Source organism: Pteropus alecto, unplaced genomic scaffold (genome assembly GCF_000325575.1).
Source record: "Pteropus alecto unplaced genomic scaffold, ASM32557v1 scaffold120, whole genome shotgun sequence".
NCBI lineage: Eukaryota > Metazoa > Chordata > Mammalia > Chiroptera > Pteropodidae > Pteropus > Pteropus alecto.
The window spans coordinates 2293108-2308187 of record NW_006430061.1 but is presented as its reverse complement, the minus strand read 5'-3'; the positions used below and the strand labels follow the sequence as shown (position 1 = coordinate 2308187).

Sequence of the window (15080 nt, the reverse complement as noted above, 5' to 3'; positions counted from 1 at the left end):
ATCCAGCCTCATCACCTGACGAGGTGGAATGATAAACCCTGACAGGGAGAGGGAAGGGCGATGAGAAAGAAAAAGAAATTTAGGAATCAGATAGGTAAAGAGTATGGAAAGACACACACAGATAATAAACACACATCTTCATTCTCCTTTGGGCTTTTTCAAAAATCCAAATGAGTAGTACATAGCTGTGAGATGACTGGACCTGCAGTGCCCTGATGGTGACCTGCTTAGGGGTATAGTGATTTCTAATTTTCATTTTTCTGATGAGTAATAATTTTGACCATTTTTCCATATTCTTATTGACCATTTGGTTATCTTTTGTGAAATGTCTGTTTGCGACTTTGCCATTTAAAAAAAATTAGTTTTATGTCTTTTTCTTATTGAATTATAAACTTTAAAAAACATATCCTACCTATGAGCTTTTTGTCAGATATATGTTTTGAGAATATATATTTTCAGCCAGCGGTTTGCTTTTTCCTTATCTTAATGGTGTCTTCTGATGAATAGAAATTCTTAACTTTGATAAAGTTCAATTTATTGATGTTTTCTTTTGTAGTTAGTGCTTCTTGTGTCTATTTAAGAAATATTTGTTTTTCCTAAAATAATGAAAACAGTCTCCTGTATTTTCTTATAGGAGCTTCATTGTTTTACCATTCACATTTAGTTCTATGATCTATTTAAATTAAAAAATTTTAGATGATGTTCAGTGTTGAGTGTTTTCCATATGATAACCAATCGAGCCAGCACCATTTATTAAAAAGACCATCTTAGTCCATGACCGTGCCATCCCGAATGTGCCCGACCCCATCTGATCTGGGAAGCTAAGCAGAGTCGGGCCTGGTTAATACTTGGATGGGAGACCACCTACAAATACCAGGTGCTGTAGGCATTAAAAAACAAAAAAAGACCATCTTTTCACCACTGAATTAAAGTGATGTCTTTGTTCTAAGTAAAGTGATATATTGTTTCTGGGCATTTTCTATTCCATTAGTCTTTTTTGTCCATCCTTGTGCCAATATGGCACAGAGTTCCTGTGGTCTTTCATAATTTTTGATATTTGCTAGCATAAATCCTACAACTTTGTTTTTGTAAAATTATCTTGATAATTCTAATTTTTTTTTTTACATTTCTATGTACATTTTAGAATAAGCTTGTTAACTTCAACAAAAACATCTGCTGAAATTTCAATTGGGATTTCTTTAAATTTATAAATAAATTTTGGGATGATTGACATCTTAAACACCATATGGTGTTCCAATCAGTAAATTCGGTGTATTTCTCTACTTATATAGACTGTCTTTAATTTCTCTCAGCAGTGTTTTGAGTTTTCGGTATCGACATCTTACACATCTATTTTAGACTTATTTCTAGGTATGTTTTTATGCTGGCGTAAGTGTTATTTTTTATTTTCTAATTGTTGCTAATCATAGAAAATACAATTTTAAATATTGTATCTAATGACCTTGCTAAAATCACTTATTAATTTTAATGATATGTAGATTTTATCGGATTTGGATGGTGTACAGATGTACATGATTATGAGATCTATAAATTATGACAAATTTGCTTCTTTTCCAATCATCATACCTCTTTATTTCTTTTTCTTGGGTTGTTGCATTGGCTAGGGCCACAGTAAAATGTTAAACAGGAGTGGTGAAAATGGATATCTCTGTCTTGTTACTGAATTCAGGGGGAATGCTTTTAATATTTCATTCGCTATTACACTATAAGTGTGATGTCGCTATTATTTTAAAGATTAGAAAACTGAGGCTCAGGGAATGTAAGTAACTTGCTCATGTCACCACGTCAGTAAGTAGCACAGCTGAGTTGTGAAACCAGGCTTTTCTCACTCTTAAGATTGTATAACTTCCACTGTGCCACAGGTACCTCTAGAAGAGTGACTGTCCATTAGAATTACTTGAGGAATCTTTAAAAATATCAGTGCCAAAATCTTCGAAAATAAAGACTCCACCTCAGACCAATTAAATCAGAATTTCTGGTGGTGAAGCCTGAGCATTAGCATCTTAAAACTTTCCCAAATGATTCCAATCATCTGAGAACTAGGCCAAAAACCACTGACCTATTTCTAGGTATGTTTTTATGCTGATGTGTTATTTTTTATTTTCTAATTGTTGCTAAACATAGAAAATACAATTTTAAAGAAGCACTTTTGGTACAATTCAGATCCCAACTGTGCCCAGCAGTACTTTGCTGGAAACTTGATAATTTTATATCAGCCCATGCCTAATAGTTCTAACCCAAAGGGAAATGAACTTGTTCTTAGCCACCTTTTGATATCTTCTGATAAACTCCACTTCTCCCACCCCCGAATGTCTTCATAGCATCTGTTTGACAATCTGCTTTAAGGAAAATCATCTGCTTGACAGGGAAATTATTTTGTTTATGATCTTAAATGATTCAATCCTTGACTTCTCTCCACCTCAGTTCAGCTCTCTCTACCTCATTGACTTACATGCCAAACTGGTTATATAATCTCTTTCATCCATTGTTCCAGTACCTATTGTATTTATATTTGTATTTATCCATTTTGGCACTTAAGTTTTAATCAAAGATTCTTGTTTAAAGTAACAGAAGAAGTTGAGTGGGGTCTGGGATATATTCGTTTGGGAGGAGAGTAATATCATGCTCCTGAAGTCTTGTTTTACTTTCTGTAGCTTTTATTGAGCTGTCAGCTCTACCACCACTCCTTAAAGCAAATACCTTCTTTTATAAAGCAATCCTTTAATCTCTTATATTGCTCACAGACTTTGTCCTGAACCTTGCCCTGATCTGGTTTGCATTCCGTATTCAGATCCTGCTTCTGGCCCACGGGTTCATTTATTCCACCTAAAGCTTTGCCCAGTCCCTTGACTGACACTTGTCTTTGCTTCCTTGGGCATGACCCTTGCTTCCCTCTCTGGCTATGATTAAATTTTCCCTCTGGCTGTACCCTGAGCAAACAGATCTATTCTGCCTGGACCCATGAGCAGGATTCCAACAGCTTTGTGGTTCTCACTTATCGTTTTCTTTTTTCTTTTTTTCTGCAGAATTTAGACATCTACATGGACAGAAAGGTGAAGGAGGAAATTTGGGGTTCTTTAGGTCAGGCTCCCTTTCCTGCGGCTGTCATAACTGCATTTACATGATTCTGTTTAACTGTTATAATCCAGCAACCAATTCCTCTGCCTTTCCCTAAAAAACTAACATGCAAAATGAACTGGAAAATATCAGGTCGGCACCAGTGATATATGATGGGCCTTTGTATACTAGCCCATGTCCCTAGATATTCACATGAAAGCTGCCACTGATGCTTTTCTGATAATAAGAGAATATTGCTCATAAACTTGAAGTGATTTTACTGTATATTTTGGGTTCCTCAACTGTGTGGGTTTCATGCTTCTTCTCCCACTTCTCAGAGAGGATCTCACTGTTCACCAGCTCTGGACACCCTCTGTGTCCAGACTCTAGGTGCATCAGTCTTGCTGCCCAGGTGATGACCTGGCCAGACCATCCTCATCACCAGTTGCATGCCCTCCCATGAAGGAAGCTTGGCCTCAGGCCCAGGCCCATCCCACTCCATGTAAAAGCTAATTACCTATAAGTGCTTCCAGCAGCAATTTCTTCAGGGATGTGAAAGTGCTTTGATTAGATTGTTCTCTTGGCATCATTAAGTTTATGACTGGAAATGGGAAGTGGGTAGTTTGGGGATGGAGACGTTCCAGAAATGGTAGCTGTGTTTGAGGAAGCTGGCCTCAGGCTGGGTTACTCTTGGGCCCACTGTAGGAGCTGAGCTGAGCAGCCCCCGTTGACCTGGCCCACTCCTCACCTTCTCTTCATTGTCTTTCCCAAAGACCCACAGAAGGGGCACAAGTCAGGAGCAGGGAGACCAAGGTGGGAGTCATGGCCCTGGCATTAACATGAATTTGCTGTGTGGCCTAGGCAATCTCTTCCCCTCCCTGGACCTCTGATTCCTCATCATTCAGGCCACACTTCACAAGTTAACTGCTATGTGTCAGCCCTCAGCTGGGTGTCAGGGACAGGAAAGGATTCAGGATAGGAGCTGCCCTGAGCAACTCAAATCTAGTGCAGGGATGGGCATGCAAACTGGTAAGGATAATCTAACATAAGTGCTCTAGTTGTGGTCAGACCAGGGTGGTGTGGCAGCTGGGAGATCAGAGACCTTCTGTCTAGGGAGGCAGGTGCATGTTCCCAGAGGAGGTGGCTTCCCACTTGGGTCTGAGAAGGGCATGAAGGGAGAAGACAGGGAAGATGGCCACTTCAGGTTTAAGTGAACTGGGTTTGAGGTGTCCGTGGTCTATCCAGGCAAATTAGTTTTAGAATTAAACACAAAGAGATCCAGTAGCAGGTTCGGAATGTAGATGTGACTCTCAGAAAGTAAGGTCAGGGCTGAAGGGCGAGGTGAGGGGGTCTTTATGGTGAGTCCTTAAGTCCACTTGGGTTTGGGTGCTATTGACTGAGATGATGCAAAGTGGGATGACAGTAAAACCAAGCATAAGCCACCTTAGATGAATGTAAAGGAGGGGAGGCTAAAAGAGAAAATGATGATTAGTAGTTAGCGAGGGAGGAGATAAGCCCCAAAATTGGGGTATCATGGAGTCTCATGAAGGAAAGAAGGCCAAGATGGAGAGAGTTGTCAGCAGGGGAAGGTGTCACAGAGGAAACAAGTAAGAGGGGGACTGTGAGACTGGGCTCTGCACCAGAGAAGCCCCTAGATCATTTTAAGCATGTGATGTCTCTCTCTCTCTCTTTCTCTGTCTCTCTCTCTCTCTCTGTCTCTCTCTGTCTCTCTCTGTCTCTCTCTCTCTCTGTCTCTCTCTCTGTCTCTCTCTCTCTCTCTCTCTCACACACACACACACACACACATTATTTCTTGTTTCTCTATGTGTCTGTCTGTTTCTCTGTCTCTCTCTCTCTGTCTCTCTCTCTCTCTCTCTCTCTCTCTCTCTCTCACACACACACACACACACACACATTAGTTCTTGTTTCTCTATGTGTCTGTCTGTTTCTCTTATTTCTTCCTGATTCATATGTATCAGTGCCTAGTTCAGCGCCTATCACAAGGTAAGTGCTTTGTTCATGTTTGTTCAAGTACAAAGGACTACTTTTCTTTGTGTTCCCTTATGAGGGATTGTAATTATTTGTCTTTGTCTTGGTCAGGAATTGAAACGAGAGTCACTCTTCTTTTAAAAGTTCTAGTTCTGGGTTGCATGATCTAAGGATGTCGAAACAAGCAGGTAAACTTGTGGGCCCCAACCCAAAGGAATGCAGTTCTCAGTGGGGTCTCACTGCCAGAGGAGCCTACAGGAAGGTGAATTAGGACACAGGACCTCAGGTATAGAGGAGGCGGCTGCAACCACCAGTTGGGGATGGGATGGAATGACTGCGCCACCACGTGGCAGGCATTGTACACGCATTATCTCGGTTAACTTCCAGGATCTCCTGAGCTTCGTATTTTTATCCCCATTTTATAAATACAGGCTCAGAGTAGGTACAAAAATTGATCAGCTAGCAAGATACAAAGGCAGGATTCAGACCTAGGTAGATGTGACTCCAGAGCCTGCGTATGTGCTGACACTACAAGAATTGGTTCAGGTGCTGGGGAGTCCGGAGCCCGTGGTGTGATGAGCTGGCTGGGTTGGAGTTGCTGAGATGATGATGGATAAAGTGATCAGCTTGGGCTGGTGGCATCTTGCTGGCAGCATGCTGAGTGGCAGGTCAGTAGCTGCAAATCCAGAGGCCTGTAAAATTCACCCACATGACAATCAACTCAATAGAAAAATGAGCAAAATGCACGAACAGGTACTTCATAGAAGAGGAAATCCACATGCCAAAAACCAAAACCAAAAGCAAAGCAAAGCAAAACAAAAACATGTGAAAAGATTTTTAGCTTCATTGTAGTAAGTGGAGGCATGCAGATTTCGACAAAAATTTTACACACTCGCCAAAATCACAGACATTTAAAATCTGACAGTACCAAATGTTGGCAAGAATATGGAATTAGGTGACTTAATATATTGCTGGTGGGAATATAAACAGCCATAGCTGTTCTGAAGAGCAATTTGGCAACACCAGTAAAATTAAAGATGTGCAGACTCTCTGAGCTGGTAATTCCACTCCTACATTGAGACCCCCAGAGAAATTGGCATGTGTGCCCCAGGAGACACTGAGAAGAATATTTATAGCAGCCTTGTACATTATAGCAAAAATGAGAACCGACCCGAATGTCTATCGACAGGAGAATGCATAAATGAATTCTTGATTCAAGTACAATTGATTTATGGAATGAAATACCACCACACAGCAGTGAAAATAAATGGACCTCAGCCACATGCAACAACAGGAAGGGGTTTCCCAAACAATGCTGACTGGGGAAAAAAGTAAATATGTAGATGCAGTATAATCCCATTTATGTCAAGTTCAAAACCTTGTGAAATTAAACAATATACACATGCAATAAATTTCTAAAGAAAACAAGGGCATAATAAGCACACAGTTCGGGAGAATGGCCCCTCCAGCAAGGAAAAGCAGAGGTCAGGAATGGAGTACAGGGGGCTTTCTGGTATTTTTAATTCCTAATAGAATTTCTAGATATGAAGCATATACATATACATGTATAGATGTTCATTTTTTATTATTTTTAATACTTTTAAAATTTGCTATATATATTCTCTTTTGAAGGGATAGTGTATTTCATAATTAAAGCATTACCAAAAACGATCTGAAGAATATAAAACAAAGTGAGACAGTAGCCAGTTGCATAGACACCACAGAACCTCTTCTCTGGGAAGCCTAAGGGCAGAGGAGAGATCAGAATCCACATCCGGCTGGGGTCAAGGTCACCTTCTTGGGTCGGAAATCTGTGGAATCCATGTTCCTGAGCTGGTCGTTTGTCCGCAGCTGCCTTTTCCTGTAGTGGCCTTTGCTCGCAATGTCCCCTCCATCTTCGGTGCCATTCCTCTTCCTTTATTATTAAGGTGTGTCCTTGAGTCTTTGGTCAAGTTTTATGCTCTTGCATTTATTCCCCATTTACCAAAAACTGCTTATGTGCCAGGCCTGGAGCAACCACAAGTGAACAAGCTGTGGTCCCCAGGCTTGCAAAGCTCTCTGGGGAACTTGGGAGACAGACAGGAAAAGGAGCAGAGGAGCCCACTACAGTGGGGCTTCTTCAAAGTGCTGGTGCCTGAAGTTCACTGTGGACTTTGTTCAAAGGCGGATTCCAGGCCTCCCCAGAGTCTAATTGAATAGGTCTGAGTGCAGCTGGTCCACAGATGCCCCCTCCCACCCTCCTTAAGAAACAGAGCCCATGAGTATGATAAATGCTATGATGGTATGAGGATAGCAGATGTGCTTGGGCATGAGCTTCAAGGGGGGCCATCTCCCCAGCTGGGGTGTGGGTGTTAAGTCAGGGCAGTTTCCAGGAAGCCTCCCCCTGGAGCATTCTCATTGAAAGTCAGGTTATATAATGGTTATTTGTGGGCGAGTCCTCTGCCCCCTCTGCTCCAGCATGAGCCCCGGCACATAGTATGTGTTCAGGGAAATCGTGCTCAGTGTGTTTGCTGAGCAGCATTCTGAGCTGGGGAGCAGCATCCAGGCCTTGGGTGGCACCAGGCCCTTGGCCTCAACTTCTTGGCCTCTCTAGTGTGTTCACAATGGCCCATCTCCAAGCCTGTACTGGGGACTAGGTTTGGGTCTGGTTTAGGCGTGACCGTTGTTCCCAACTAGCTGGGGGATGTAACTCCATCTGCATCCAAAGCGAGATTAGGGAGACTGGATGATTGACATATTTTCCCATTAGAGACCCTGTAGCTTCTTAGTTACAGCCTTGGGTGGTGCTGGAAGGAGAAAAGGGATGAAGGCCAGACAAGCCTAAAAGGTTTCTCTTGTTGGCAATAATAGGGCTGTTTCCTATTTCTAGTCTCAGAGCAGCCCCGCTTCCTTCTCTGGGTCCAAGTGAGGCCCTTCTCTGAGGGCCTGTTAGTCAAACACCGGGCATGACTCCAGTCCTGCCAGGGACTGCCTGGCTGCTGTTTGTTCTCTTTTATTAAGCACATCCAGGTGAGTTTTATCGAGGACAGTTCCCTGGGCTCCTGTTTCCACATTTGTCTTTTTTGAGTCTGAGATTGCCAAAGGCTTTCACAGCTAATGGACCTTACAGCTCCCAAGAGCCATTTCAGGGAGGCTCAGAACTCAGTAGTGGTAATTAGTCAAACAAAACACAGACCTCTGGAGACCCGTTGGAGCTGAGTGGCAGGAAGTGAGGGCGTAGGGACAGGAGCCTCAGGCCTGTGGCAGGTGTGGGGAGCATCTCCTCACTGCACCTCTCCCTGGTGGTCCCATGCATCATCCCTACTTCCTGCCCTCCCACCCCTGACATATTCATAACAGGGGAAGGACTCCTTGGTGGTTTGTGGCAGGGTCCTCAGGCAGGCTGGTGTCCTGGGGTATTTGAGAGGCTGTAGTAGCTCTGCTGAGATAATCTTGACAAATTACTGCTCCCCCTTCTCCAAAAAGTCTCATCTACTAACCCTCGATGGAGAAAGAGGGGTGAGCTCAGGTGGAACTTCTCAGAAGACAGTGTAATGCCCTATTCAAAATCATAGGCTTTGAAGGTAGACCGTTTGGGTTCAAATCCCAAACCAACTATTTTAAAGTTTATGATCTGGGACAAATTAATGAATCTTTCTGTGTCTCAGTTTCCTCATCTGTGAAATGGTGAGAATGATAACGATGACCTCAGACGGTTATTATAAGGATCAAATGGTATACGAACATAGGCACTGCACTTAGAGCGGTAGCTGGCACATATTGAGCACTCAATAAGCAGAAGTTATCATTATGCCAAGAGTTGGTCTGACTAGGGCAAAACTGGGAACCTGAAGTCTTTATCCGGCATTCTTGCCCCGCTGTGCCAGGTTTGTTCCTCTCCGACTGGGCAGAGAGAGGCCTCCAGGGAAGCAGCTCTCTTTTCGTGGGGGAGGATGGTGGGAGAAGATGGGGAAGGAAAGATGTGGAATTCAGCCTGCTGACAACCCGAGGAAGGGAGAAGGGAGCTAATATTTGTCAAACATCTCTTCTGGGTCCCACATCATCTGCTTCATCTCTTTATGCCTCCAACATCCTGCTGGTGGAGGAAGGAACAGAATTTCAGAGAGGCCTAGTAATGAATGCCAAGTCCTACAATGCACGGAAGAGGGAACCAGGATGGGAACTTGAGGACATGAGAGTTCTAAGTGACTAATAATTCTGCTACTTGTTGTGGTGGATGACCAGGGTCTAGCCCCTAGATCCTTGGCTTGATGCCCACTCCCTAAGAAGCCCATGGGTGGTCACTAATCTCTGCTAGAGCCAAAGGATAGGCCCCTGGAGTCACTGGGGATCCAGGGCTGGGCCATGTAGAGGGCCTCGATTCTCTGTCTTTGTCTCATGACTTTTATGACTTTCACTACTTTCCTCTGTCCATCTGCAGGTGGATGGTGTTCTGTGCTTGGCCGACATCCTGACTGACGACAGCCATTCAGAAGCCACACGGGCTGAGGCTGCGGCTGTGGTTGCCCAGGTCACCTCCCCTCACCTGTCCTTCACTCAGCACCTCAGCAGCTTCCTGGAGAGCATGGAGGAGATTGTGACAGCTCTTGTCAGTGAGTCACCTGGGTGGATGGGGACCGCGGAGTGAGGGGGCCTTCTCACAGTTGTCTTCAGGAAGGGGCAGGAAGACCTCACTGCACCACACATATCTCCTGCACAGATGATCACACCAGCTGAAATTCCAACACTGAAGTATCAGAGTCAGGCTTTAATGAACTCTGTTGTCAAGTCTTCTATTAAAATGCATATAGCCCTCCCAGAAGAAACTTGGATTGAGGTCAGATAGAGATTAAATGGCTTTTCAAATCAGAGACCAGGACAAGCCCCAAGGAGGAGTGAGGCCTTAAATTTTGAGGTACAGATACTAGGCCAGAGAGACTGTGATGGGCTTTGTTCCTAAAACCTCAGTCTATTGTACTCAGTGAATGTGGCAGCAGTGACTGGGGAAAACAGCTTCTCAGAAAGCACCGGTTCATCCCAATCTGCTCTCTGCAATCCATCATAGGCCTCAAGTCACTGGACCTTGAAAGTGTTGACTCTTCTGGTTTCTTCTATTTAGACATATGTACTCCTGGCAGGAGAATACTCTGTTTGGTCCCAGTGGTCCCCCACAAAGCTTTCCTTTGCAAAACTATGGAAACTAGAAGAACTCATCTGGATAACAATTCTCCGGAAACTTGTTTTGCAAACTATGTCCTTTCTTTTATCGGTGCTGGTGATGGTCTGGGTTTCTGCTTCTATTCCCATCTCTATCACTGTCTCTAGATCCATATCTCATTGAAACTAAATGAAAATTAATTTTTTTTCAGAAAATGTAAGGTGAGCACTAGGGCTGGGAATATCTAGAATGGTGTAAGTTTAGGCGGCAGCACAGAACACTGGATGTGGAGTCAGGATGCTCGGGTTTGGAGTTTTGCATTTTCATTCATTCATTCCACAAACAGCTATTGACCAGCAGCCCTGTGCAGACACTGTGTGAGGTTCTGCCACTCACTTGCCATGTCACGTTGTAAAGCTCACTTTACAATATTCCTAATATATAAAACAAGGATTCGAGACCTGTTTCTCTCATGGATTCTTCTAGCTCTAGAATTTGAAGATCTGCAATTACTTTGACATAAGAGGCAACAATTAAGTTGATTTTATGGCTGATTCTAGTCATTGTGTCTGTGGTACCCACAGGCCAGGCTGGGAGAAATATATTTCCCAACACCCACATTTATTTTAAATTGCAAAGGATACAGAAGCCAATCGTTGAAATTCTTGGCTGGAGGGAACTCAAGAGATCATAAAGTTCAATGCCCGCACTGTAGAAGAAGAAACCTAGGCCCAGAGAGTTTGAGGGACTTTCTCAAGGCCACAAAATAGTCTTAGGATTCACTTCTGCTAGGAGTATTACACTCAGTCATCCACTGAGTCAGGCAGGAAATGTACATAAGTCGAAGAGGCCAGATGGAAGGAAAAAATAAGGAGATTTGAGTCCTATATTGAATTGAAAAACATGTGTAGTAACTAAGGGGCACTACAATCGATAAACTCCAGTTGACAGTTGTCATGTGGGAAAGGCTGATTTTTAAAGATAAGGCAAAATCCTAAGTTTTATAGAAAATCTCCCAATTTATAAATAATAGCAAATAAAAAAAAATCAAAACATATATAGTCCAAAGAACCTTTCACAATTGCCATATGTCCATTCCTACTTCTTTGCCTGGGTTGGATTTCTCCCTGGAGAAGAGGAGTCTCCCGATTTATTTTACTCTGTTGAAGAAGCATTGTGGAGTCTGCTCTGAGAGTCAGCAGATGGGATATATCTTCTGGGCAGGATGCCAGGGCTCTGTTCTTTGGTGGGAAATAGCCCTCCGATTTCTTGCTATTCCCTGGAAACATTTACAAATGAGTCACTGGAGTCCTCAATTTAATCTTCCTAACACATCCCAGGTGACTCAGACTGTAAATGCGTACCAAAAAAATGTGCACCAAAATTAAAAGGCACTTTGATGGTTGTGTTAATTGCTGTGTCAGCAGCAGTGGTGACTGCTTAAGAATGAAGGTGAGTGTTCACACCTAGGAGAAATCTTGTAGCAAAGTGGGTCAGTTTAGGGTGAGTCTCACCCTAAACTGTAGATGTAGGGACGAGCCCTGGAAGGGTTTGTCTGGTCCCAGTGGTCCCCCACAAATCAGAGGATAGCTAGTCATTGGAAAAGAGGAATCAGAGTGTTGTTAATCGCATGCCGGATCTGTTGCCCCAGCCATGGGTGGTTAGATCAAGATTCTAAGTTGTTTAGTGATCACACCTGGGCTTTGGGGAGCAGGGATGCCCAGAGGCAGACATTGCCCTCCTAATAAAAAAGTGAAACTTACATCTGCAAGGGCATCACTGATAGCAGCTGAAGAGGTAGAGTCTTTATGTTTTACCTTCAGCCTCTTTCTCAAGGCAAATTTAGCAACAGTCTAGTATACATTACTAGAGACACAAACGGACTAGGAGCTCTTTCCTGCCTCAGAGCCTTTGTACATGCTGTTTCTTTGTGCTGGAAAATGCTCTTCTCCAAAAATTCTCACAATTGCCCCATTTTCCTCTTAAGGTCTCAGCGATCACATTCTTAGGGAAACCTTCCTTATGTACCCATTGGGCTCTGGTTATTCTCTTTCTTAGCATTTGTTTGTTTTTCTCCCTTACATTTATTAGAATTTAGTTACTACTTTCCTCGTCTGTAAAATGGGTATTATAGTACCGTCCCAGATTTTCCCCTAGAGCTATTGTGGGAACCAAATGAGAAAACTAATGTGAAAGCACTTTTCAGTGAAGCTATTCCCCTCCTCTTTACCATTCAGAACTATGCCAAGAGGCCTCGTCTGGGGAAGTCTTCCTGCTGGCCTCTGCAGCCCTCGCCAACATCACCTTCTTTGACACTATGGCCTGTGAGATGCTCCTTCAACTGAATGCCATCCGTGTCCTCCTGGAAGCCTGCAGTGACAAGCAGAGAGTGGACACGCCTTATACCCGGGACCAGGTCAGAAGCTCAGGAGGGACCTGGCACAGGGCCTATAACCATGAAGACAGAGGTCAGGAGGCCAGGGTATAGGTCTTAGGCAAGACAGCATAGCCTGGCAGCACATTGTCAATCCTGATAGTGGCATTCTGTAGCAAGGTAAAAAAAAGTGTTTTCAATGTGCCTCATTGCCCTTAGCGTGCCTTCATGAGTTCATTCTTTCCCATCTTAACCAATGTAAGCCTTTCTCTATTTCCATCCTAGGAGGCAGAGACATTATAAGAAGGTCCCTAGACCTCCTCTGAAAGTCTGTGTCCCATTCTTGTTGTGACCTGTTTGACATTGTACGCTGAAGTGAGTTTTTTCTTTTCTCTGCTTCATAAAAACAGGGGCTTGAAGCAGAGCCTTGATCCTGGGCCTCAACTCCTCTATCTGTCTCAATGTTTTTGTATCTTTGAGCTCCATGTAAAGTTTTGTTGGAAGAAACAGGATGGCACTTTATTCCGTTCTTTCTTATCCTTGGGATCACTGGCTATAACTGCTCCCATTCAGAGAGAATTTTCTAGCATTTGTATATGAAGATTCTAAAAATATTGTGAGGCTGGTAATATTTGCTCCATTTTCTAGATAAGGGTACTGAGGCTCAAGAGGATGTCCTCAAAATGATAAGATTGATAAGTAGCTGGCCAACATTTAAATCCTGGCCTGACTTAGACTTTGGTCTTTGATTCTACTGGCATCTTTGAAAATGCAGTGACAGTACTATAGCTGAGGAGTCAGAGAGACTGAGTTTTGATACTGCCGTTTAATTCATTGGGTGACTTTAAGCAAGTCACACTTGAGTGTTGGTGTTCTCATCTATTAATTGGGACATGAATATCTAACTTGCAGGGTTATTGTGACAGTGAGTGAAATAATACAGGTAAAGGACCTGACACGATGCTTAGTTCCTACTAAGTCCTTAATACATGATGAATATTATTAGTTTTTAAACTTGATGCTCTAAGGAAGAGCATGAATAGTGAATTAGACAAAGTCTTCAACTTGGCCTTTCAAGCCATGTATGATATGGTTCCTGACTTCCTTTGTAGCCTAATCTCTTTCTCCTTAGAGTTGGACAAGCCCATTCACCGCCTCCCTCTGCCCCCATTGCCCCATAGAAACAAGGTATGACAGTAGAGATAAACAAAGGTTGATGGCCCACTGAGCTTGCCATTGGCCCACTTGGCATCTGAGGGGAACATGTCCAGTGTCCATTGCAGTCACAGCCCTTGGCTATGGGGAATGAGTCTGGAAGGCCCACCTTGTATGATGTGCCTTGCGCCCGCCCTTCTCTTCTTCAGCTAGACACCTCCAGTTGCTGGATCTTCCACCTACTTGACAAGATTTTAGGTCCCTTCGCCTTCAAGCGCCTCTCTTGTGGCCAATTCTGGTCATTTCATATAAGATCCAATAGTGAAAAAATAAGAAGAAGAATTTTGGGGTCAGATGACCTGAGTTCAAAGCTCCTCTTCTATTAATAATCATGTAACTTTGGACAATGCACTTAGAGATTCATCTGTGAGTGCGGATGAATAATATATGATTCATAAAGTTGAAATAAGCATTAAATAAATGAATGAATATGAATAACCTCTTGGTATAGTTCCCGGCACAAAGAAACTATGAAATAAATAGAAGCCCCTGTCAATGTTATTATTACTACTGGTCTTTGAATGTGTGGCACGCAGCCCTGAGTGGGGAACCACTGGAGTGGGATTTTCTTATCTGTAAAATGGGCATGGTCTCTTCCAGGTTAGACATCTTCTATGCTTTCTATAACAGACCATTTTTTTATCGTGAGGAGTGACTGGCCCTTCTTGAAATTTCATTGATTCCTAGGAAGGGGGGTGCGGGGCTCAAGTTAAGGAGAAAATGTGGTCAAGTTCTACGCAGATAGCAACTCTTTCTGAATCTGAAGCCAGGAGATTTCCTGCCTCACTCACCAAACACCCTGTCCCCTAAACCCCATATTCTCCATCCCTCTTCTTCCCTCTCCCCCTTCCACCTTTCAGGTCTGAGCCAGGCACGTCTCGCACTGTCCTCAGCATGGCTTCACCTTCTGCCCCGACTCAGAGCAACCACTTAGCTAGTGAGAGTGTACCCATTAAAGAAACAAATGGCTTTTTCCTATGTCAGAGGGAGGATTAAGGTGATCAGAAAGCTCTCTGTAATGAAGACAAAGAAGATGAATTAGACTCTGAAGTATTCGCCACCCCCTGAAACACTTAGGAGATTAAATGCCTGTGAAGCTTCCGGTAATGCATCTGCCAATGACGCCAATGCTGTGCGGAGCCTCTTGGTCTTGGATCTAAACTTGGTCTATCTCTGTTTGGACATCTCAATGAGAACCTCTCCATCATCTCAGCAAGCCGAGTCCACTTAATTTGTCCATCAGAAGCCTTGATGGCCTGGCCTGGCCTGTACTCACCTTGGGGTATG

At 43.4% G+C, this 15080-nt stretch overlaps 1 protein-coding gene across 3 annotated transcripts in view; it reads left to right on the top strand.

Moving 5' to 3' along the window:
- INSC (INSC, spindle orientation adaptor protein) overlaps nt 1–15080 on the top strand; it is a 118568-nt gene that overhangs the window by 85399 nt on the left and 18089 nt on the right. For all 3 annotated transcript variants that reach the window (XM_006904746.1, XM_006904745.1, XM_006904744.1), the window contains 2 exons: nt 9488–9659; nt 12442–12620. In XM_006904746.1, coding sequence (XP_006904808.1) covers nt 9488–9659; nt 12442–12620 — 351 coding nt within the window. The remainder of the gene's footprint in view (nt 1–9487; nt 9660–12441; nt 12621–15080) is intronic.